This window comes from Lissotriton vulgaris, chromosome 1_2 (genome assembly GCF_964263255.1).
Source record: "Lissotriton vulgaris chromosome 1_2, aLisVul1.2, whole genome shotgun sequence".
NCBI lineage: Eukaryota > Metazoa > Chordata > Amphibia > Caudata > Salamandridae > Lissotriton > Lissotriton vulgaris.
This window is the reverse complement of record NC_141686.1, coordinates 67,866,305-67,892,520: the sequence shown is the minus strand read 5'-3', so window position 1 is coordinate 67,892,520 and position 26,216 is coordinate 67,866,305. Positions and strand designations below refer to the sequence as shown.

The window sequence follows — 26,216 nt, the reverse complement described above, 5'->3', positions numbered from 1 at the left end:
CTTAGAAGATGTCCGCCATTTAGTGTTGGGCTCGGAAGTGTGCAAGTTGGTTTTCTTCAAAGAAATCTTTCAAGTCGTGAGGCATGGTGACTCCACTTGCATGCAATGCGCATGGTCCATGACTCCATGGTTAGATTGTTTTTTTTTTCACTGTCTGGTTCGATTGTGGACTCCTCTGTTCTGTCTCGACATTGTCGGAAAACTACCATTCACTGTCTGTATTGTCATCGATTCGGGACAAATCCTTATTCTCCATGTTCTGTTCAGGCCATGCCACTCTGCTAGTGGAACAGGCACCCTTTAGTTTTTGCCCATGCTGCCGTGCCAAGTTGCCACAAACACCACCTGGTGTGTAACTTGTGCATTTCTCCGGATCCTCAAGAACCGATCTCAGGAGTGTGTAAGGCCCTACGCTCAAAGAGACGCCCGTGATCGGCCTGCAAGATGCCTCGAAATGTCCAGATTCACCGTTTCACAGACACACTGGACATTTTTGGATCCGAAGAGTACCATCACAAGGCACACGCTCAGGCCTCTGCAGCCTTCTCGCTAAGCGAAAGTTCAGAGTCCAAGCTCAAAATCTAGGATATTCCACCAGGACAAGCAGTGAGTACTGATCCCCATCCATCCTCACCACAGTCTCAACAAACACTCTGGTTTGGACCGACTGAAGCCCTAGCATGGGTCACCACTGCCTTCGGACAATGGTTGGCATCGAACAACTGTACTGATGCCAAAGCAACATCACAATGCTCATACCTACCGGTCATCGGCCTTGAGTCGAGAGTCTGAATCAAGAGCCCCAGTGCCAAACCTCTGTCTGCCGCAGCACCAAATCCAAGAACATTGGACCAGAGACCTTCTCTGTATTGAAACAATCAGTGCCGAAAGCTGTTTCGGAACCGAAGTCCCATAGCTTAGCCACACAGAAGTCTAGCTCCAAAACTGTGGAACCGGTACTTATCCAGTATTATGGGTGTCTTTCATAGATTCACATGCCTGAATCATTCCCAGTCGTCGAGACGGGAGTCTCCGGTACATAGAAAAGTGAAGTCCTATAGACATATATCGAGAAACATAGGCCTAAGGGCCTCACCTTAGTAGCCTATCTATGTCCTTTTGTAAAAAGGACCAAACTCCAGAAGGTAGCCAATCAGCTATCACCTCCCTCTAGAACCTTCCTGTCATGAGCCTTAGTCTTTCAGATTTTCTACCGCACGTTGTGCTAGGGAGTCTCCACCTGAGTTCTCCTCAGGTTTCCTTGTTTAAACTCTTTTCTTCACAAAAACTGGATATTTTCTTCAGAGTTCTACCATGGCTGATCAACAGCTGCCATTTATCATGGGGTCACACACAGACAGAGTCACACACACACACACACACAACACACACACACAGCCGCGCCCGCACACAGAGCCGCGCGCACGTACACAGACAGAAGCGCACGCAGACCGGAGCCGCGCATGAACGCAGACCGGAGCCGCGCATGAACGCAGACCGGAGCCGGGCGCGCACGCAGACCGGAGCCGGGCGCGCACGCAGACCGGAGCCGGGCGCGCACGCAGACCGGAGCCGGGCGCGCACGCAGACCGGAGCCGGGCGCGCACGCAGACCGGAGCCGGGCGCGCGCACGCAGACCGGAGCCGGGCGCGCACGCACGCAGACTGGAGCCGCGCGCACGCACGCAGACCGGAGCCGCGCGCACGCACGCATACCGGAGCCGCGCGCACGCACGCATACCGGAGCCGCGCGCACGCACGCAGACCGGAGCCGCGCGCACGCACGCAGACCGGAGCCGCGCGCACGCACGCAGACCGGAGCCGCGCGCACGCACGCAGACCGGAGCCGCGCGCACGCACGCAGACCGGAGCCGCGCGCACGCACGCAGACCGGAGCCGCGCGCATGCACGCAGACCGGAGCCGCTTCTATTTAGAAGGAACCAAGACGCAATGCATGTCCTACCAACTTTTCAGTAAAGATGGTCATATCATCAGTGTAGCTACTGCAAAGCAATTCATCTCCCAGTGGATAGTAGCCTGCATATTCTTATGTCATCAGATAGTCATTAAGAATCTACTGGGCAAGGCAAAAGCTCATTTTACCAGGGAAAAGCAATCCAATTGTTTATTAGACATTTGCCATACTACACTCCAATCCAAATCACTCCACTCCTCCCCACTTACCTGTTCCCCCAGTCTATCTCACTCCAATACAATCTTTAATCGACAGCAGCGTAGTATGCAAGGGATATGGGCGAGGTGTGCGGAGGCTCTTTTGGGTGGTGTGGGAATTTGGTGGAGGTGTAGGCGGGTACTTGGTCAAGGATGCTCAACTCCACTCCAGTATACCCAACTCCAATCTATTCAACTCCACCCCACTCTAATCCAATCCACTCTACCCTACTCCACTCCTTTCTCTCTGCTCCACTTCAATATATCCAGCTCCCCTCCACCCTACTCCAATTTACCCACTCCAATCCACCCACTCCAATCCGGTCTAACTCACTCCACCCCAACCCTGACAACTTTAGTCCATCCCACTCCAATGCACCATACCCCACCCCACCCAAATCTTCCCAACCCAATCTACACCACTCCAGTCTGCCCCATCCCATCTCAATATATCCCACACCACTCCAATCTACCCCACCCCAATCTACCCCACTACAATCCACCTTAGCTTAATCTGCCCTGCTTCACTCTTTCCCACCCCACTCTTCCCCAATCTATCTCACTCCACTACAATCTAGACTCGACTTCAATCTGTCCATCTCCACACTTCCCCAATCTATCTCATTCTACTACAATCTCGACTCCAATCTATCCAACTGCACTCTCCCACCTCCACTCTTCCCCAGTCTATCTCACTACACTACAATGTTCTCTCCACCTCAATCTATCCAACTCCACTCCTCCCAACTCCGCTCCAATCTACTCGATCTACCCCCTGCACTTAACTCGAATCTAGCCCACTCCAGTGCAATCTAACCCACTCCACCCCAGTCCATTTTACTTCAATCTACCCTAGCCCACTCCACTCCAAACTACCCTATTCCAATCTACTCAACTCCAATCTACTGCACCCCATCTCGGTCTACCCGACCCCATCTCAATCTACCCCACGCCACTCTAATCAACTCCACTCCAATTTACCCCACCCCACTCCACTCCAATTTACCCCACTCCTCTCCGGTTTACCCCTTCACTTCAGTATAGCCTACCATAATCCACCCAATCTATCCCATTCCACTCTACCCCACTACAGTCTACCCAGACACCCCACTGTACCCCACCCATCCCTCTCATATCTACTCCACTCTATTCTAATCTACCCCAATATACTCCACTCCATCGTTCTCCAATCTCACTCCACTCCAATCTCGACCCCTATCCAACTCCACTCCAGTCTGCCCCAGCCCACTTCATTCCACCTTGCCCAATCTACCCTACTCCACTCCCCCCCAGCTACCACATGACACACAAATGTACTCAGTCCAATTTAACTAACTCCACCCCACTGCATCAAACTCCATCACATCCCAATCTACCTTACTGTAATCTACCCTATCCAGTCCACCCCACTCAAATCTACCCTACCTTGATCCAGTCAACCCCATCTCATCCCAATCTACCCCACACGTCTCGATCCAACTCCATTCCAAACTGCTCATCTCTACCCCACTCCAATCTACTCGACTCCAAAATACCCTACTTTAATCCACCCAATCTACCCTTCCCCCAATTCAGCAACTCTTGACTCCACTTCACTGTATGCAACCCTAATCAACACCTCTCCACTCCTACCTACCCCACTCCACTCCTATCTACCCCAATCCACTGCTCTCCACTCTTCCCCAATCTACCCCACTCCACTGCAGTCTACTCCAATGTATCCTATTCCATTCCAAACCAATCTACGCACTCCAAACACCGCACCCTAATCTATCTCACTCCGTTCTACTCTCACTCCAATCTACCGTACTACATCTCAAACTGCTACACACAGTCCAATCTGCCCTACTCCCCCAGTCTACCTCACTCCACCCCAAGCTACCCAACTTCAAACTATTCCAATTTACCTCACTCATCCATTCCATTGTACACTACTGTAATATACCCAATCTACCTCACTCCACAGTACCCAATTCCACTACAGGCTACCTCAATCCACGACGCCACTTTTCACCCAATGTACCTCACACCAATCTATCCCAGGATATTCCTCTCCACTCTACCCCAATCTTATCTGCCTGACTCTAATTTCTCCAATTTAATCTACCCCACTCCACCCCAATATATCCCAATTCAAGCTACCCCAGTCCAGACTACCACACTAATCCCATTCTACCCCCAGTCTACTCTATGCCAATCTACCCCATTCCACACTTACCTCAATCTTCCCTACTCCAGTTGACCTCCGCCTCTAACCTTTAGCCATGCTGAACAGCATCCACACCGGTGTACACAATGGCTAAAACACATTGCCAAAGCCGGTAGTTTTCACATAGGTGAGACCTATTGGCTTTGCAAGCGGTAGTTTTTAGGTTTTGCCTGGCGATGCGCACGAAGTGCGCATGCGCTAAAAAACCTTATGAGTTAGAGTGTGGAACAGGGACCCGCCCCACTCTCCCATTGGCTAGCTCCATAAATGGAGGCTAGCCATTGGGAGACGGCTCTGTCCGTCAATCCCGGACCAGATTCGGGGGAGTTCCCGAGAATTTTCCGCATTTGGCGACGTCAGCCGAAAGCCTGTTCTCGGGAACGCCCCCGAATCTGGTCCGGCATCGACGGCAAATTCCTGTGAACAACAACACATTAGAACTACAGGAGCAGACGCTGTGACGTCACTCTGTAGTCCTTAGTCATCTCACGAGAGCAGGCATTTCAATGGGTAAAGCGCCTCTATTTTGGAAATTCTAATATTGATTCCTGGTCGCTCTACTAAGGGTGGGCATAGACTATAAAATATATATTATCTTTCCGCCACAGTGTCACTATTTTTGGGCATTATTTTGGACGTACGGTAATTAGAACTACACGAGAGGACGTAATGACGTCACTCTGTAGTTCATAGTTTCTCGCGAGATCGCGGGATACAGGCTTCGAACTATGGAGTTCGATCAGGATACCTTTTTAGTCCGCTACCACAAGGGACGGACCTGATTCTAGCCGGGCCTTTAAAGACAGAGACACTCTCTTGTGTTGGGCGGCTCGTTACAGGCACTTTCCTGTTGAGGACTCCTGCTTCAGTGGAAGCCAGCAGCAGCGCTTAGCTGTATGTCCATATGCTTTTAGCGACGACTGAACTCACCTGAGCTGATCTGAGGAGCAGGAGCTTGTGCTGTACTCCGTGCTTTGCTCCGCTGTGAACCGTTGTGAGCCTCAGAGGATTGCCCGCTCCGGCACCAGGAATTGTCCGTCAAGGTTGCCGGTCAACGAGTGTGCAGGAGTGCGTACTTCTGGGCATCGCAGTGACAGCCGGTCCCTAAAGCTGCATCCGGATGGGAATGAGCGAGTTGCGAGCTGCGGGAGAGTTTCGGGAGAGGAGCAGGAGCAGCGTGTGGCGTGGCAGGCGTGCAAGTGCAGGTGAGCGAAGGGGTCAAAGTGGACCGGACCTGAGCAGGGTTTATGGTTACTGGTTAACGCTGTTTGAGCCTCCAAGACGTGGTGGACTGCTTGAGCCCCGGACGTGTCGATGTGTTCGGTGAGCGAGTAAAGCAGCCGCCGCCACCACAGTTTGAGCCACCGCCCTTTTATGCTGGTGTTGCTGGAGCTGCCACCGCCACTTGAGCCACCACCGCTATTAGAGAAATGGAACAGAGATGAGCGCTAAAAAAAAAAAAAGCCAAAAGGAGAGTGAAGGGTTGAAGGAGAGCAGCGAGTCGGGGTGAGCTGCATTAACATTAGAGCAGCATTTGTAGTAGTGCACGAAGACGTTAGGAGGGGTACGAGCGACCAAAGGAGGAGGGATATGAATAGATGTACTGCAAGAGTCACATAGGAATGTTAGAGTAGAAAGGTCTACTGCATATACTAGTGAAGACAGTCATCTCTATATACAGAAAAAGAGTTATATTTAGAAGGGTCGGAGTGGGACGCAGTGGGTGGATGGATGCATGATGGTTAGATGTATGCATGATGCATGGATGTATGGGTTGTTGGTTGGATGGGTTGTTGGTTGGATGGGTTGGTGGATTGCATAAATTGTTGAGGGATTGGCTCCATGCATGCACCCATCCATGCATCCACCAACTCATCCATGCAAGCATTACAACAAGAGGCCGCAGCTCTCCTTCGTCTCTCCTCACCCCCCTTCCCTGAGCCCCCAGCTCTCCATCGTCTCTCCTCGCCCTCCCTTCCCTGTGCCCTGCCCTGCTATTGTAAATGACAATGCCATTTATTTATGTTTAAAAAAAACATAAATAAAAATAATGTCAAGAGCAATGCCAATAGCTCTAACTTTAACAAAGGCAAAACCATTGCATTGTAAATGCTTGTTTTTTCAGTTAGCAGAAATGTCCAGTGGCTGCAGCTGATAAACAATGGCAGGGTACAATAAACAGGCATTTGAGCCAAAGCATAGGACTCCGTCTAACTCAAATAATACCCGGACATAAGGGATTTGGCCATATGGTATGATGACAGGTTCACCACCCCTTCTAGACAGGCAGATTTTCCCTTGGCCAGATAAAACCAGTGCAAGGTTTCTGAATCTAAGGTGTCCTTAGTCGGCTGGCAGCTTTTTCTCTACTTGTATGTAGACTTTAGTCTTATGCCTGGAACATGAAAAATGCTTCTGAGAAGAGCAGTACAGCTCAGATTAACATTCTAGCTTCAGTTCTAAAGAGATAGCAGTGGCCTCAGCTACAAATCATGAAGACCGCTGAAGCTGAATCCCTTGTAGGCTAAAGACCTCACATATGGCCTCTTGTCTGTGATATTGCTGCGAAGTTGACTGTTCTAAGGATTGTTACCAATGGTGTACTCTTAATTTTGGTTGCAGGCCTTGTTTTCTCCAGGATGTTCGCTGTGCTCTTCGTTATCACTACCCTGATGCCTGTCTAAACAACTTGGACCTGCTGAAAGCCTTAGTACATTCCATACCAGTAATTTCACACAAGGGTGTCATTGCTTTTGTGATCATGATCTACTTAGTTGCATTTCATTTTTCGTATTTAAGGTGTGTAAATCAGCCAATGTCACCCTAATTTTCGAAACAGTTAAAATGGCTGAAAGTCGTTTAGATCAGTTGTCAGACACAAAAGCTTGTTCAGGGCATACAGTATAATGAACCAACTAGAATTCAAATATGATGATGTTTGTAGTTGGAACTGCCACGCTACTAGCGCTGGGATGCTCCCAAGTAGCCATGCGCTTTAGAAATACCTTTCCATTCCAGCCTGAATATGTTTTTCCCTAAAGTTAGGGGGTCAGGATCTAAAAATAATTGGCCAACCATTCGAATAAAGGCTTCATTGGTGATGTAATAAAGATTATTTAGGTGGATGGAGAGGTATCTAAGGAAGAAAAGTCAGGAGCTGATCAATTAAATTTAGGATTGATTGCTTGTACTTCCTAGGAATTTAGAAAAGCAAAAAACTGACCAGGAAGTCCGTCTCAGCTGCCTATTGGAAGTGTTCAGAAAGCTGACCTAATCTGCTTGTATGTACAGTAAGGTCTGTTGATCAGAGTTGGCAGAGCATTTCCGAGAGATTTTCTGTGATGACTTTGACCTGATAGGCAGCTTGTGTTTAAGAGGTGCGGGTTTTAGGACTTAACACAATCTCCCCTCCTAACTCGACACCATTGGGTTATATATAGTCTTGATTGTGTAAGAGTGGACTGTCCGGCTCTCTAGCCAGTGCGCTAGGCAATCTGACCTTTCTGTTGACTCCACTAACTTGCAGCAGTCTTTTTCTGAGAGACGGCAGTGTCTCTTCGTAAATAAACAGGCAGTAACTACGCCATTCTCAAGATACCACTACTAAGTGTAATGGACTGAATCAAAAAGGTCATACTGCCTTAGACAGAAATGAGTAGCTAGGTGTAATTGGGTTGCATCCCCGGGTTAGTATGTTTTAAGTCTTTAATAGAAACATTTGAGCATTGCTTCTGGACTAAATTCATTTTTGATAAATTACACAATCTAGAATTAAGTAAAAAGATGTGATAATCTCTTCTTTGTGACTAAAATGTAATAATTGACTAGGAAAAATCTGTTTAAATATGGTCACTCTGAATTAACGTCTATGTTGGACTTGCCATTATTTTGCTGGGTGCAACCTTACACTTCCAAATCGAGCAAGCGTTTGCTTCAGAATTTGATCTTTTTGCAATTCTCCATATTTATAGCTACAACTGCCTGTTGGCAAACATACTGTGGCTAGTATACTTGAAGTGTTGTTGGGGTTGGCCTATTGTGCACAAGTTACTGCTTCTCCTGCCTGTCTGAGTTTTCTACTTTTCATTTGATGGCTTGCTTCCTCATTCTTGTGTTTGTCCTGCCCAGGAGACCATTGCTGTCACTCTTTTTTTTTTTTTCCGCGTCGGAAATGTATTCTACCACTGCTGATAAGATGGCCTTGCATTGGTAGCCTTGCATTGCTCTGCACTAGGGAGGGTTTTATCTGCTTCCTCGTTGATGTTTGCTATTCGCTCGTTCATCCTTTCAGGATTTCTGCTCGCTTGATATTCCTTTGCTTACTCCCCAATTACTCTGTTTTACCCTGCCTGCTCTGCCAGCCAGCACAGGAGCATCCAGTGGTCCTCTGTTAATCATTTTGAAACGTCTTCTAGGTGGCTGCCTGCCAGGGAAGACCTGGCTTGGCAGTTTGGGAGGGGTCAAGATCGATTTGCATATGGCTGGGTCTGAACTGGGGTGGCCAAGTGAGCTAAAGAACGATGATTGATTCAAAAGGGATCTGTGACTGGGGGAGAGTGTCTAAAAAGTTTCAGCGCTCTGTCCATCATCTCCTTGTGTTTGCTTTGGTCGCCCCAAGTTGGCAGGGTATGCCCAGACGTGGGTCCCTTGCTCACTTTGCCACCGGATTCAAGCTAGCCTAGCTGATGAGGGGTGTTACCCCGTAACCAGTCCTGGGATGCTTCTTACCGGTCCAGGGAGGACCTAGCTTGACAGTTTAAGCTGGACTGTTCCCATGAGGAACAGGGTCAAGACAGGTTTGCAAATGGCTGGGTCTGAACTGGGGTGGCGAAGTGAGCTTAAGAACGATGATGGGTTCAACCCGGATCTGTGGCTAGGGGGGTGAGTGTCTGAAAAGTTTCAGCGCTCCGTCTATCATCTCCGTGTGTTTGCTTTGCCTGTAAATGTGCTGCAGCAATCTTCTAATGGTGTTTCTTACATTTTAAGGAAATCAAATCTAAATAGCTGCTGTGCATGCACGCAGCAACCATTTTTTAATGGTGAATGTCACACATGATGGCAAAGAAAACCTTATGGAAAACTTATCTGCCTGCACCTCATTATTATGGTGATACCTGTTGGTTTAGCCAATGCTTGTTGAGCACGTACTTTTATTATCTGACATCGCCATGGAAAATAGAGCATTTTTTAGTATGATACCATTCAGTGGACTGCTCACTAAATATAACTATGTACTCTGTTGGCAGAGACCTCCCCGCACTGCTACTGCTTAGGTTTTATTGGTACGTAGATTCAGATTGCTCATTTTAGCCTAAAGAAAGTATTGGTGCTACTAAACATGGAGGCTGATAGTACACGTCCGCAGAAAAAACATGTATTACTTTTAGAAAGTACACCAGTGCTCACGCATCCTAATGCAATCTTGTTTTACCTACTGATAGCAAGAAATAACTCCTTTTTTCTTAGCTTTGTAAATGACTCAAGAATGTTGGGATGAGGCTGTAACTGTGTGTTATTTTTTTGTAGTTCTCTGCTCTTTACAGTGAGATGCAAATGTCATCAATTGCTCTTACTGGAATATTTTCATCTGTACAGGCAAAAGAATCTTGGGAGATGAATGCTGAAGAAAAACTGGAACAGGGAGCCATTGTGAAAGATCGAGGGACCCAGTATTTTAAGGTACTTTTTCAAGATTTACATTTTAATAATGTTTTTTTATTTGCATTTAAAACAAAAGAATTAATATGGAATTTCCAACCTGACTTAAATATCCTACCTCCTAATCAGAACCACATCCCACCCTCTCAACCTCCCCACTCCTCATCAGTGTGAAATTTCTTCGTCTCAGCAAATCATCCTTCGGTACATTTACATTGCCCATCTTCTACGTTATGTAAATGTCCCTATACAGAATTTGGAGACCCTGTAATCTTTCATAGCTTATGGATGTTGAGGTTTAGCTAGCTAGGACGGTAATTTCCAATTGGTTTCAAGCTCTTGAGTCTGACAGTCACCACCAGCGCACACCTCTAGCTCATCGTTCTTCTTTTTGCAGTTGACCATTAGACTTGAATATAGGTGGCCCATATGTACTGCCACCTAAACTGATCTTCCAACTCAGGGCAGTCACAGGCCTTAAACGTCTTGACAAACAGTCCTGTGGTGCAATGAGTCTCTTGTCCTTCAATTACTTGAAATTCGGTTAAGATCCTTAAAGCTAATATTGATCCTCACAGACTGATGGCCCTTCTATATCAATCTACATCCATTGTCATGGTAATAAAATTAGTTTGTTCCCACTCCTTATACAGTGAGGTAGGGTCTAAGTATTTTGACCTTAGTCACTAGTGAGCGCGCTGAACCTCAAAAAGACCAGAAGTATGCAGCAGTGCTGAAAGGCACTCTGTATTAACACTGATCAAATAAACTGTGCTATGTGGTCATAGGCAAATTGGTCATACAAGTGCATGATCCTAGAAGGGTCAGTTTGGGAACAGAGGGCAACCTCCTAAGATGTCAGTTGTTATGTTATGTTAGTATGAATTTGTAGAGCGCACGTTCACCCCAGGGTTTCTTGGCGCTGTGTACCGCTGGGGAACCCGTCCTGGCTTTCCCTGTGAGATGGTCCCTATTGGGCATCCCCAAGGTGAAGCCAGGCATCCCCGGCAGCGAGGGGGCCGTTGTGGAGATTAAGCAAGCTATTGCCCAGAGATGCAGCGTGGGACCCATGGTTAGGGAGGCACTGAGGCGAGATTTATCAAGTCCGCTGACATTGGTTCCGTACCCTGCCGCGTCGGGAATTGAACCCTGGTCCCGGGCCGACCTCTGCTTCTGGGTCTGCCGCCTCTAACCGGTGAGCCACACTTCTCCATGGGGAATGGGTAAGGAAATTAAAGAGTGTCTGTCCTCTGTGAATCTCAAGGTTCAAGTGTCTCTGATGCCAGTGGGTCTCTTAACATGTTCTTGTGCTGCTTATGGTGGGTGGTGGACCCAGCATGAACCATTCTCCTGACCACCTAATGAATCCTGATTCCCCCCCAGTCCCCCTCCCCGGAAAACATTTTATTTTTTAAAACTGTAATTCATATTTAATAGATATGTAGTGCCACAGTTTCTCTGAGATAAGGCACTGACTTCCAATCTCAAGCATGCCAGTCACACAGGCTTTGAGTCTCTAGTGGGCAGACCACACCAACACGTCAACCTCTAATAGTCCACACCAGCAGTCTCGTCCTCATGCAGGGTTGGCTCACTCCTTCCAGCTTGATCATGCAGGAGTTCTTGGGTTTTCAGGACATTTTAGGCAGTTATTCCGCAGCATAGAACTCCAGATGTTGTCCCCTCACCTCTTGGAAGCTGCCTGTCAGTGGACAGCAGCCTTTCTTCTCCAGTAGTTCTCCGGGTACTCCATGGAGCACCCCATCCTTGGCTACAGAGAACTTTGAACTGAAACAAGTGGCGCAGCTGCTGCTGTTCCTATATTGGAATAGCAGGTGTGGAATGTAGATTCTGTTTGCCTTTCCGGAACCAGTTTGAGTTTGCTCTCTTCATCTGCCTTTCTTCCAGCCTCGGTCTTTGTCATGAGTAATGCTGTTCCCAGCAGAGTAGTCTCTTGGATTGGAGCACCCACATAGGGGTGTATGCAGTCTGCTCCTGCCTTTCAATTGAAACACCTGATAGTTATCAGGGAGAGACAAAGGGATGCTCCTCTTCAGAACTTTGAGATAACTCTACCACAGTTCTAACCAAATAAAACACTCACAGTAAGGACTGTCATGCCTCTGCTAGAAATGACTGCTTCTTGCATTGCTATAGTTCCCCATGCAAGGTTACACATGCACCCTCTACAGCAATGTTTAGCTCAACAGTGGTCTCAGTCACAGGTTCACCTTAAAGATCTCGTGAAGATAGAATTCTATACTCCCCTTTCTCTACAGTGGTGGCACACCAACAATCTGTTTAAGGGGGCAGCCTTTTCTAGACCCTGTTCCTCACATCAGTCACGTCACAGACTCATCAAACACAGGTTGGGTGCCCAACTACAAGACTTGAAAGTACAAGGTCTGTCGAACATCAATCTCTACACATCAACTACCTAGAGCTACAGGCAGTATTTCTAGCACTGATGCTTTCCTTCCTTACCTGTTAAACAAGATTGTCCTTTATCTGGACGGACAATGTGGCAACCATGTATTATTTACAAAAAAGGGGGAGAGGCACAGTCTTCACAACTATCACACAAGTCTCAGACCATATGAAATTGGGCTCTTCCCCACAGCATTCACCTACTGGTGGAATGTCTGCCGGTGTCAGAACTATTTTGCAGACCTGCTCAGCAGCATTCAGCAAAAACAACAGTTGATGGACAGAATGCAGAACAATGTCATACATTCACCCCAGTACAGAGATCTGGGCCTAAATCCATCGTTTGTTTGCTCACCACACCACCCCAGTTCAGACATGGCCATATGCAAATCAGCCTTGACCCTGTGCCTCATAGGAACAGTCCAGCCCGAACTGCCAAGCCATGTCTTCCCTGGACCGGAATAAAGCATCCTAGGACCGGTTTCTGTCTATCAGCCGTCTTCAGCCAGGATAGCTTGACTCCAGTGGTGTGGAGACCACGGGACTCACGTCGGAGCATACGCGTCCCACTCGGGGTGACAAATGCAAAAACAGTTGATGGACAGAATGCAGAACAATGTCATACATTCACCCCGGTACTGAGATCAGGGCCTAAATCTATCTTTTTTGAGGCATATGAGCTGCAGATTACACACTATGAATAGGTGGGTGTTGGGCCCGGATGTTTGCAGTTTGTTTTTTTGTAGAAAAGTCTTTGGGAGTCTCAGGATAGGTAACTCCTCCTTAGGATGATACTGCCCATGGGCATCGGCTCCATCCCCAGATTGTTTTTTTCTGCCACCGGGCTCGGATTTGTTTCCAGCGCTCCGTGTTGGAACCAATTTCCTTTGGCTCACAATCCTCCCCAACTTACAAAACTTCGTTTCGAACGCTTTTCCAGTCGATGCTACTCTTCAACATCGAGAATCTCGATTCCGGTCGTCGTCAACAGGCTTCGGGCCTATTTAGGCCTCGACTCCAGCTCATGGAAAGGACGCCATTTAAAAAGTGTCCTCAATGTGGGTCGAACATTCCCCACACCGACCTTCATGAGGTGTGTAACCTCTACCTCTCTCCGGAGCACGAGGCGAAAGACTGTTCAGCTTGTGCCTCTTTCAGCTCCAAAAAGACTATCCTGGACCGAAGAGCGTGGAGAACAATGGCTCAAAGACCTTCAGCTCAGATTCTGGACGACATCTTCGAGGAAGGCGTCAACGTCCATGAACAGCACGACGTCGACAGCAGCTCCGAGGCAGAATATTCCGATGTCGAGGACATCACTCCAGCGCAGCGGGTCGTAAGTAAGGCCCTCAACCTGACCCTTTCTCGACACAGAAGGCCCCAGTCACACCCTCTCCCTCAGGCTCGGGTGCACACCGTCACTCTGCTTCTAGTGCCCCACCTTCGGGCCCGGCTAAGAAGCCAATTAAGCCTTCAGGCGACTTGAGCTCGAGTCGACCTTCACACGGTGCCGGTGCACATATACCGGCACCAAAAAAGACAACGGCACCGTCATCCAAACCATCTGCGCCGAAACATACCACTACTCCTTCGGCACCGAAACCCAGGTCGGAACCAAGCAAACCAGCTTCGGATTCCAAAAAACCACCGGAACCGAAAAAATCATCGGATCCAAAAACCATACCGGAACCAAAAAAATCCTCGGAACCGAAAAAAGCTTTGGAGCTGAAAAAGACTGCTGCTTCCCCAGTGAAAGACATTGTCAAGAAACCAAAACCAGCCATTTTGGTGCCCAAGCCTTCCTCCGCACTGAAAGATCAACCCCCTGCAGAGGATTTACCCTATCCAGACCCTGCTCAAAAGACTCTAGCTAAGGATCCAATCACTGGACACTTAATTTTGGCTTCAAGAAAGCGACCACTGGACACACCAGCTCGAGCTCCGCATTCAAAGGAGAAGGACATGGCTACCTCTCCCTTAAGACTGATCAGAGGCCTCTGGTCTCAGGCGGAGTCCTGGCTCCATATCAACCTTCTGGAGCTGTGGGCGATTCATCTAGCACTGAAGGCATTCCTCCCCTCTGTCCGGGGGAGTGTAGTGCAGGTGTTCACGGACAACACCACCGCCATGTGGTACTGCGACAAACAGGGCGGGGTGGGGTCGTGCCAGGAGGCTCTGTGGCTCTGGCAGGGGCTGGAACATCAGGGCGTGACCCTGGTGGTTCAACACCTGCAGGTTCTCTGAACGCAGGGCGGACGAGCTCAGCTGAAGGTGCATGATGGATCACGAATGGCGTCTGAACTCGGACGTGGCGCAAGGCCTCTTTCTGCAGTAGGGAGAGCGTTGGTTAGATCTATTCGCCACCAAAGATAACGCGCAATGTCATCAGTTCTGCACGTTGGAATTTCCATGGCGGCACTCGCTCGGGGGGGCGCTTTTCGTCGCAAGTGGAGTTGCGGTCTGTTGTACGCCTTTCCGCCTATATCACTTCTGCCCAGAGTGCTGAAGAAGATCAGACGCGACCGGGCCCAAGTCATCCTTGTGGCTCCGGACTGCGCGAAGGTACTGGTATCCCGAGCTACTCAGCATGTCTGTCGATCCCCCGATGCACAAGTTGCTACTTGTGTAACAATATATCTGTAAGAGACATTAGTTAGTGATAGATTTCTTACCTTAGAATATCCCCAGGCGTCAGACTGGATCCGGAAACTTTTGCGTAGCAATACCCCTGCGCGTCGGTAGGCGTCGTCCGCGGCTCCGCGTCCGTCGTCGCCGTGGGGCGCTGGTAAGGCCGAAGGGGAGCACGGAAAACTGAAAGTGCTCGTGGCCTACCGTGGACCGCAGGTAACGCCGGTAGGACGGGGATGTGAAAATAAGCGTCCTGCAAGTCCAACGCTACCGTCCAGTGTCCTGGGTCCAGGGCAGCTAAGACCTGAGCCAAAGTCAACATCTTGAACTTCTCCTTCCGGAGGAAGCCGTTGACCATCTGCATCCTTTGCCCTTCTTGGGAACCAGAAAGTAGTGGGAGTAACAACCACACCCTACTTCTGGCCCAGGAACACGCTTGATGCCCCCCTTGGCTAAGAGGGCCACAACTTCCTCTTGCAGAAGACTCAAGTGATCCCCCGATTCTCGGTGGTACTGCGGTGGCATGGCTGGAGGGGTCGCCTCAAAGGGGAGGGAGTAGCCCCTTCAGACGATTTGCAGCACCCACCTGTCCGATGTGACAGTGCGCCAGTGGAGTAGGTGATGGCGAACCCTGCCCCCCACTGGCGTCACATGGGCCTGAAAGCTCACACTAGGAGGGTTTTGAGGTGGATGCTGCAGGGGTAGGTGTGGAATGACCTTGCTGTTGTCCTCGACCGCCGCCACGTCGGTTACCACGTCCACCACTGCGCTGCATGTTAGTCTGCGGGCCGTGGCTGGCAGGACATGTGGGGGCGCCCCTTCCTTGGCCACGAAAGGAGCGAAAGGCAACAGTTTGCTGGCGCTGGGCCGAGAGGCCCAAGGACTTGGCCGTAGCCCCGGAGTCCTTAAAGCACTCAAGCGCACTGTCTGCCTTGTCGCCAAAGAGGCCATGGCCATCAAACGGCATGTCCATAAGGGTGTTTTGGACATCAGCCGAAAAGTTGGTGGACCTCAACCAGGCGTGGCGACGAATCGCCACAGTCGTTGCCATCGCTCTGCCCAGCGAGTCTGTGGTATCCAGCCCACACCGGATGGAATACCGTGCAGCATCTCGACCCTCCACAAGGGCTTGGGTGAGTTTAGTCCGGACCCCCTCCGGACATTGTGGTAGCACGTTCGTGACTGTGTCCCACAGAGAGTGGGTGTAACGGCCCAAGAGGCACGCTGTGTTGACTGACCGCAACCCCACACTAAGTGAGGAGAACATCTTTTTACCATACTGTTCGTACCTCTTGGAGCCGTCGGGAAAGCGGTCTGGAAGTTAGAGGCCTGGATGACCAGGCTCTCTGGGTGGGGTGGGTGGACAGGAAGCAAGGGTTGCCCGGAGCCGGGTGGTGGCGCCAGGCCACGTTCCTATCTACAGGCGTACCTGTAGCGGGCTTGGACCAAGTGCCCAGAAGAATGTCTGACAAGGCCTCATTAAACGGCAGAGGCCGAGCTTGCCTGCGGTTTAAGGACCTCAGTGAGGAGGTTAGTCCTCAGGGATGCGACGGGGGGGCTCAAGGCCTTGGCAGCCCGCGTCAGCACCACACTATAGGCAGCCCCCTTATCCGTAGCCACGGTAGGAGGGGAGACAAAACCAGTGTCTGGCGAAGTGTCCAGACCACTGGCCTCCCCAAGCTCACCTGCCCAGTCCTGAGAAGACTGGCACTCACGTGCCAGAGGGTCCTCGGACCCCTCCCAATCCGCCTCGCCACCCATCACCTGGTACTCGGGTTTAAAGGATGGAGGCGGGTCGTAGAAGTAGAAATCTCCAAGCGGCGTAGAATACAGCGCCGGACCCGAATTAAGGGTAGGACCGGGGACGGCGTCGTCCTGGGCCGGTGCCGGGGGCAACACCCTGGGGGCCGGTGCCAGCGAGGTCGTTAGGTCGACCGGCGACGACCCGGAACCGGATCCGGCGGGGGCCCGGGGCCGAAGCACCCGGCCCTCTTGGGGATCCAGTCGGGGCCGCTTGGCCCGAAGGCGCCCCGGAACCAGACGGAGGAGTGAGCGACCTCATGGCCATCGAAGGAAGGCCTCGATCTCCTCCGACGTTGCGTTCTGCCCCGGGACCGGCGGGTATGGAGCAGACCGCGACGCCTGCGGCTCTGGCGGAGCTGGTTCTCGCGAACCCCTAGCCGTGTCGCGCGAGCGTCGGGGGGAGTCAGAAAAGCGATGTCGCCTCTTCGACTTCTTGTGCCTCTTACCTGAGGACTTCGAGCCCGAAGACTGATGACCACTCCCGGAACAGTGGTGACTCCGGTCCCTCGACCTCCTTCCGGACCGGGACCTCGAGCGGGGCGGGGATGACTGCCGGAGCTAGAGTCGCTTGCGGGACCGCTCCCGTCTAGCTTTGGACATCAGGGCCCGGCAGTCGGAGCCGGACTTGTCGTCATAGTCGGTGCCCAGACAGTGAAGGCACCGGCGATGGGGGTCGGTTACCGACATCAGTCGGCAACAATCGGCGCAGTGTTAGAACCCGGGCATCCCTACCGGCACCGTCTGAGTCGAGAGACTTCAAAAGACCATCAAAAAGGATTGAAAAAGTTAGTCAAAAATTGACTAGGGTACAACTGACGTCCGCGCGTGAGGGCGGCATCTAAGTACTCCGGCGACGTCATCCCGGCGCCAACGACGCGCAAGGGTACAGCTACGCAAAAGTTTACGGATCCAGTCGGACGCCTCCGGATATTCTAAGGTAAGGTATCTAATACTAACCTGTTTCTTTCAGATATTATGTTACTACAACAAGGCAACTTCATGGCCAAGCTAGAGCTGAAGGGCGCCTATTTCCACATTCCTGTACATCCCGCGAATCACCAATATTGCTTGTTCGTAATGAACGGACAGTACTTTCAATTCAAGGCGCTCCCCTTTGGGGTAGCAACAGCCCCCAAGGTTTTCACCAAATGTCATGAAGCAGTAGCTGCTCACCTGCACAGGCAAACGTACATGTCTTTCTATATTAAGACGGCTGGCTCCTCAAAAGCGCGACTTGTCTCCAGTGCTTCTAACACACTCGGACCACCACTAACCTACTATATCACCCAGGATTTACCATCCGTGCAGTAAAATCCCACCTCCAACCTCTTCAAATACTACCCTACCTAGGAGCCATCTGCTATTCACAGTGGGGGACAGTGGCGGTGCGTCCATTGGGGGCGCTGGGGCGTTGCCCCACTAGCCACATGGCCCCATTCACACAAGCAACTAGTTAGTTTAACATACTTAATAAGATATAACTAGCTGTGCAGTCGGCACTGGCAGTCTACCTCTCGCGCTGATGTACTCCGGGAAACTTCCGAGGCAATCGGCCAATGAAGGGAGTGGGGCGGGGCTGCGGCAGCAAGAGTTGAGTGACAGACAGCAGTAGCACTAAGCGCAGGTGCAATAGTGCGCATGCTTGATATTGGGCTGGTCATTTTTATGACCAGCCTGAACATGCGCACTACAGCCACCTACTACCATCCTGACCTGTACTGTAGGATAGCGAGGGGGGACCCAAGAGGCCGAGGGTTGCTTCATGCAGCAGTCCCCGGTATCCTAATGGGCGGGCCGTCTCCCTGCTCTAGCCAATCCTGACAAGCTAATGCAGTGTCTGGATTGGCTGCGACACCGCACAGCCTGAGCCTGAGGGCAGGCATTAAAGCATTGGGCGCTGTGCGTGGGTGGTGGCACTGCTGCACTGAGATTGGCCCTTTTGGTGGTAGTGGGTCTACGTTCTTCACCATGTGACACGCACCAATTTCAATTTCGAAGTGGTGGATAGTAACTTCGACCTGATGGAGTGGAACTACCAGAAGCAGGTAGGTGTGGAGCCAGACCGGCTCAAATTGCCGGGCAACGCTTCGAGGCATGTCATTCACTGCATGGTGCGTGCTTTATAAATCGTTACTATCAAGCGCGAAGCGTTTAGCTGGCCATTTTGGTGGGAATGACTCTGATGAAAGCGCTTCTGTCAAGGCGCTTGAGCGTTATTAGATGTGAGGGCTCTGGTGGCGAGGCTGTTCGTCATGGACTGGTGTGTGTGCAGCCTCCAGGCTTTGCCTGACCCCTTCACACACCATACTGCAACCCACCCCCCCTACATGCCAAGATGACCCAAGCGTCTGGATGGGAGCCGTGAGGGAGGGCCTGTTTACTGCCGCGCACCAACGCATCTCCCAGCCATTATTGGAAAACAGGGAAAGGATTCCTGGCACGGGGAGTGTACGAATCAACCAGAAATATATATTTTCCCAACAGCTTGATTTTCAACATGGCATTGTGTGACAAACAAGTGTTTAAATATAAAAAAAGGACCTGCCACGCCAATGATAAATTCAGTATAAGGCAACTTTCACATCAACAGACACATGTAGGGACCTTGGTGCGAACCAAGGACTCTTTACTCGCCCGCCCAATAGAGTCTGGAAATTCATATTTGCACCTTTTTCTACCCCATAATTTAAGCATTATTTGCTTACATTGCTAATATGTTTACTAATGTTACGTTCTTAGCAGAGTACGTGAGTTTATAGACGTCCGTCGCTGGTGTCTGCCTTCTCCAGCCTCAGAGAGCACAGACTATTGGCAAGAGGACGCACATTTTCATGTGGTGAGAAAAACCTTATTTTAGCGTGCCTTGATGCTGTGTCTTGAATATTTTATTTCAATCTAGCGACTCGAGTAATCCGGCAACATGTGCTGGTGTAACTTTAGCATTTGAACAAAACAAGGGAACCCAGGGCGCAATAAGCTAAGGACCTTGGGTGGATACTTAATTTTTAAAGACAGCGGTCCTTAGACAGTAGGGGGATTTTTGGAAAAATAAATATAGACCAAATGGAACTATATTATTAGAAGAAATGCCCAGCTGGACAATTTATTATCTTGATAGAAACAATCATGAAGCAATAAAACACAGAGTGTGATAGAAGCAGTACACCAGCCGATGTCTGGCTACCACACTAGGGAACCACAAACAAGGGAAACACTTTTTAAGCAGGCAAAAAATAGGTCCTCTGAATATTGTAAATCATACAACAGACAATCCACATTAATACACATATGCATGTAAAATCAGTGTCAGCTATGCATTTAGTGCATTTCAGGTCGACGACGTTTCGAACCTTAAACAATATCGGTTCATCCTCAGGACAAGAAATAATTGCCTAAATAGTTAGCAATCAAGAATTTTTCACAAGTGAGTGGGGCTGTGAAGGATTGAAGCGCAGAGCGCAAGATAGGGCTGTCTTCGGTTGGAAGAGTCCAATTCTGTATGCCGCAGATCCGTGAGGAAAATGCCTTCGTTTGAATATCAGGGAGTTTCAGGAGCAGGTCCGCAATGGGGTTCCTTGCTAACGTGCAAAATAAACTTTAGCAGTCCGCCAGCCTCGCTTGTACCACTCTCTCGCAAGTCATCATTTGTAGTAACTTAAAGGAAACACAGTAATGAAAAGAGCGCGCAGCCTCAAGTGGGATTTGTAAACTGAATGACTATAAATGGTATCAATCATTAAGATGATATCTCCGGTATAAGAGGTTGCGCTTTATGTAGCAAAAAGGGCAGGGTGAGCTTGTGTAAAATGAACTGCATCACTATGTAACGATGATACCATCTCAATTTGTTAGCTAAGCTGCTTAAAACCAGGAGTTTGATTTTTTTTTTTTTACCAGCAAAAGTAGACGTGAGTGATGTGTGAGAGAAAAGAATGAGGAGGGAGCTGCGTGCATTTAGTTAAATGATTAATGTACAACACTCATGGCGAAACACTGCAGAAATTTCGAGTTATTTTTATTTCTGCAATAAATTAAACTGTTTAAAAAAAAAAAGTCAAAAAGAAGTTTTCTGTGCTTTTCCGAGAGCTAGTGCTGCTGCGGCTGCTGCCCAATGATATTCAACTCTCTTTCAGACGTCTGGAGTTAGTCTCTATCTGGGGATCTCTTTTTTTGTAAAATAAAACATCTTGAAGGTTTAAATCGGTTTTCTTTTGCTCCCCTTATTAGTTGATCTATAACAGCAAGTCATGTCATTTACTTTTCGCCCGCGAGGTACAAATATTGCAGCTTATTACTTTCAGAAATGTTTATATTTGACCCTTATTGTTTTTGTTTAGGTAGTTCAGTGGGTTACTGTTCCTGTTGCTATGGTCATAGTTTGGCCGCCAGAACTGGAAGAATTAGGCTCACTCGCCTCATGACATCCAAAAAAGGCATTTATGCCTCACCACTTTAAAATGTCACCAGCCGCCACTGGTGGGGGATAGCTTAACCCTGTGCTGCCAGCGTCCAGATACCCCTAGGGGTGACAGTGTTGCTCTTTACAAATGCTGTTTGATGATTGATTCAAAACTTCCTGTTGCTCATTTCCCTGCCTCATCAGCAAATAACAATCCGGATAGTCATGTATCTCCTCTGTATGATGGTTTCATGTTTAGCCACAGTACCTCATGCCAGAGTGAACATGCGTCCGCTGCAAGAGGGCTTATAGCACCAGTGGACTCAAGAGGAGGGTCCATGGTGTAGGAAGCTGGCTCTGTATATACTATACCAAAGTAAGGTATAGTGTGCACAGTCCAGTTGATCACCACAGGTTTGCAGAGGTTTAAGTAGATAAAAGCTCTATTTATAGCAGTGTGTTCGAGCAGTTAGGCTTATCAGATGGCTCTGTTAAGAATTTGTTGTACACACAAGAAATGATAACTCAAAGACTGACTCGAAGACCAATTGTTTTGCATAAAAAGTTAACTATTTTGTTTTTATTTTACTACCAATAGGAACTCAGTTGTAGGTAAGTAACAGTTTCGAGACTAGCAATACTTTCCAATTTTTATGGTAGGTATTGTGTTTGTGATGATACATCTGCCAGTGCATTCCTCACCTTGTGAATATCCCCTTGCGTCAGCAACATTCGGAAATTCTTTTTGTAGCTTTGAGCCGACGTGGACGACGTCACAGAGGCACGGCTCCGACTCCATAATAGGCCCAAGCCAGCGTGATGACATCAGTTCCCTTTTTTTTTTTTCACGTCGTCGACGCTAACGGTTTTCGAGGGATCCTCTGTAGCTGTTTAGTAACTTTGTTACTGTTTGTTCTTTTCGGTGTCTTCTTGCTTCTTTGTCTCCTGTCGAGATGTCCACGAAGAAGATTCAAGCCGTGCGGAGAATGCGGCAAGATCATGTCGATTACGGATCCGCACGAGTGCTGTGTTTGGTGTTTGGACCATAACGTCGAAGAATGTTCTTCTTGTAGGAAGATGAATCCCAAGGCACTTTGTGAGAGGGAGGCAAAGCTCCTTGTTGCCAAGTTGAAGAACAAGACGGACAAGAAGAGGTCACGGACTCGACGGTCGAGGTCTCGTTCGAAGTCGCACTCGAGGTAGTCTTCGGCGCATGCTTCAAGGTCATCAAAAAAGAAGCACAAGAAGAGAAGTCATGAGTCTCGTCATCACTCTGGGAAGTACTCGAGCGCGAGACCGAAGTCGCAGGTGAAGTTGCTTCGCAAGGATGAGGTGACTCCGACTCCGGAAGTTCAAGATTCCGAGGGTGAGGCTTCGCCTGTGGATTCGCCGGTTCATTCACCGAAGCCGGTGTTGAATCCTTCTCCTGCTCCATCTCATTCACCTGTCCAGGAGGATGAGGGCGAAGAAGGTGAAGAGGAGGCTCGGTTGCCTGCGGGTTCGTCGACCCCGGTGCACCAGCCTGAGGTAGAGGTTGAAGTCGAAGACTCTGCTCCCTCGAGAGCAACCTGTGGGCTCTTATCCAGCTTTTCCGGCTCCAGGTCAGGACCCTACTCAGTTCCTGAATGCTATGTATGTAGTGTATTCCAGAGCTATGTACCTCTCTGGTGCACCGGTCAGTCCCACGGGTCCATTGGCATACAATCTGGGTATTCCACAGGCTTACGCTTCTGCGCCATTCATGCCGGCTCCGACGCCGCTTTGGCATTTCTCGACGCCTTCGACGCCAAGACAATCGACGCCGATACCCTCGACGCCGAATTCGATCCGACCTCGTATTCAGCGGTCTAGACCTCCGGCTTAGAGTTCGACTCCGGCTCCGGCGGAGTCTGTTCCGGATCCGTCCACGTCATTCCTGAAGGAGAGGTCGAGGCTGAGGCCCAGAGGCTTCTGGAAGAGCAGCTGTACCATGATGCAGATATAGAAGAGGGTGAGCTGCAGGATTCTGAGGATCTTTTCGACGATCTAAGAGGCCAGTGGTCTTGAGCTGTCTCCTGATTGGGAATTGGCCTCGGTTTCTGACGCCCCTTCTAAGGATGTGACACCTTATCACGTAGTTATAAGGAAGGCTGCAGATTTGTTGAATATAACACTACCTACTGCAGAGTATAAGTCCAATATACTAACAGAGGTCCTTCATTCACCTTCCTCTGTTGTCGAGCCTATGCTCCCTTTCAATGATGCTTTGGCGGAGCCTATATCTGAGGTGTGGAAAATACCGCTTGCAGCCCGTGCTGTTTCGAGGGATTCCAGTATTCCCTTATCTGGACGATTGGCTAATCAAGGCGGAATCTCCAGAGAAAGTGCTCCATCATTTGAAAGTCACAACTCAGTTGTTGTACAGGTTGGGTTTTTCGATAAATGTACCCAACTCTCACCTGGTGCCCTCACAGCACAACCTGTTCATTGGTGCGGTACTGGATACAACTGTATGTCGGGCATTCCTTCCTCCACAGCGGATTCGCGACATACAGGAAATTATTGCTTTATTCTACAATGGACCGGTCGTTCCAGTCCTGAAGGTCCTCCGTCTGCTCGGTCTGATGGCTTCCTGCATTCTGCTGGTCAACCATGCACGCTGGCACATGAGGGTACTCCTGTGGTGCCTCCGCAGGCAGTGGTTTCAACACAACGGAGATCTCAGGGAGTCTATCAGGATCTCCAGAGAAACTGCGGTGGATCTGTCTTTGTGGAGCGTGGAGGGCAATCTGCCTCAAGGAAAGCCTTTCCAACTGCCTCCATCGGTGGCCACAGTGATAACGGATGCATCCACTCTAGGGTGGGGTGCTCATCTGGGGGATCTGGAGATCAAGGGTCTTTGGTCTCCAGAGGAAAGGTTGCTTCATATCAACCTTCTGGAATTGCGGGCGATTCTTCTGGCACTCAAGGCCTTCCTCCCTTCCCTTCGCGGTCATTTGGGTCAGGTCCTGATGGACAACACGACTGCGATGTGGTATGTCAACAAGCAGGGAGGAGTGGGGTCGCAGTGTCTCTGCAGAGAGGCTCTGCGTCTCTGCAGAGAGGCTCTGCGTCTCTGGTCCTGGGTTCAGGACCATCAGATTTGTCTGATGGCAAATCATCTGGCTGGAGTTCTGAACGTGCTTGCGGGCAGTCTCAGTCGGCCATTTTCCGCCGATCACGAGTGGAGGCTCCATCCAGGATTGGTTTGTCACGTCTTTCGGACGTGGGGGACTCCTCAGGTGGACCTGTTCGCCACTCACGAGAACATGCACTGCCCGTCATTCTGCAGTCTCCAGTTTCCGATGCAGGGAGCTTTGGGGGACGCGTTTCAGTTGAGTTGGGACTCAACTCCTTTACGCGTTTCCTCCCATACCCTTGATTCCTCAGATTCTGAGGAAGATACGCCAAGACCGGGCCCAAGTCATATTGATCGCCCCGGATTGGCCAAGAAGGGTGTGGTACACAGATCTTCTCCACCTCTCCTCGTGCCCTCCGCTCCGTTTCCCTCTCAGGGCAGACCTCCTCTCTCAGATGGAGGGGCAGGTTCTAAACCCCAACCTCCAGACCTTACACCTTCATGCCTGGAGATTAAACGGGGCAACCTGAATTCATTTTTTCACCCGCACGATGTGGTGGATGTCATTTTATCGGCCAGGCGTGACTCCACCAAGTCCATTTACTCTTATAGAAGGTCTAAATTTGTTGCTTGGTGTGGGGAGAAGTCCATCGATCCTTTGAGGGCTCGTTTATCTGATATACTTCAGTTTGCGCTTTCCTTGGCTCAGCAAGGGTTCGCGGTTGCTACTATCAAGGGTTATTTATCGGCATTATCTGCATTTCTCTGTTTGCCGGATCAGCCGTCTTTGTTTAAATCTCATATTGTTTTGAGGTTTTTAAAAGACCTTTTGAATAAATTCCCTCCTACTCCCTTTATTGTTCCTCAATGGAACTTGAATTCTGTGCTCACCTTTTTAATGGGTTCGCCTTTTGAATCATTGCACAAGTGTCCCTTGAGGCTGTTGTCGTTTAAAACGGTCTTTCTTGTTGCAGTTACCTCGGCAAGGAGGGTAGTGAGCTTCAAGCTCTTAGTTCTAAGCCCCCATTCTTGTCCGTTCATGCTGAACGAATGGTACTCAGGACCAGAGCTGCTTTTCTGCCGAAGGTGGTAACTCCCTTCCATCTAGGGCAGTCCATTACCCTCCCTAACTTCTATCCTCCCCCTCACCCTTCCAAGGAGGAGGAGAAATTTCACCGCTTGGACCCGAAGAGGGCGGTGAGCTTCTACCTCGATAGGACTAAAGACTATTGTGTGGATGACCAGCTCTTTGTTGGATTTGCTGGCTGCAAGAAGGGGAAGGCGGTGCACAAGCGCACGCTATCGAGATGGATTATCCTGTGCATTAAGGTCTGCTACGCCCTGGCGGGTACGGAACCTCCAGAGGGTATAAGAGCTCACTCTACTAGGGCAAAGTCTTCTACATCTGCTTTGTCCAGGGGTGTACCTGTAGAGGACATTTGTAGAGCGGCGACTTGGGCCTCCCTCCACACTTTCGCGAAGCATTACTGCTTGGATTTCGAGGTGCGGAGGGGCGGCCACTTTGCGCGCTCTGTCCTCCAAGATTTTCTAGTATGGGAGAGTGGACACCCTCCTCCGGGAGTGGGGTCTGCTGTGAGACTCTATTCACAAGGTGAGGAATCCACTGGCAGATGTATCCATCAGAAGAATACGTTTCTTACCTTCTGTAACGCTTTTTCTGGTCGATACAGTATCTGCCTGTGGATTCCTCACTGACCCACCTACCTCCCCATTGTCCACTCTTCTATACCTGAGTTACTGTAATGTTAATATTTTTATTGTCAAAGGAAATGTTTTATTTCAATTGCTTTCCTGCATTGATT

General features: G+C 49.6%; 1 protein-coding gene across 1 annotated transcript in view; it reads left to right on the top strand.

Moving 5' to 3' along the window:
- FKBP4 (FKBP prolyl isomerase 4) overlaps positions 1-26,216 on the top strand; it is a 242,218-nt gene that overhangs the window by 131,789 nt on the left and 84,213 nt on the right. Inside the window, exon 7 of the mRNA XM_086952821.1 lies at positions 9,977-10,060. Within this exon, the coding sequence (XP_086808947.1) occupies positions 9,977-10,060 (84 nt within the window). The remainder of the gene's footprint in view (positions 1-9,976; positions 10,061-26,216) is intronic.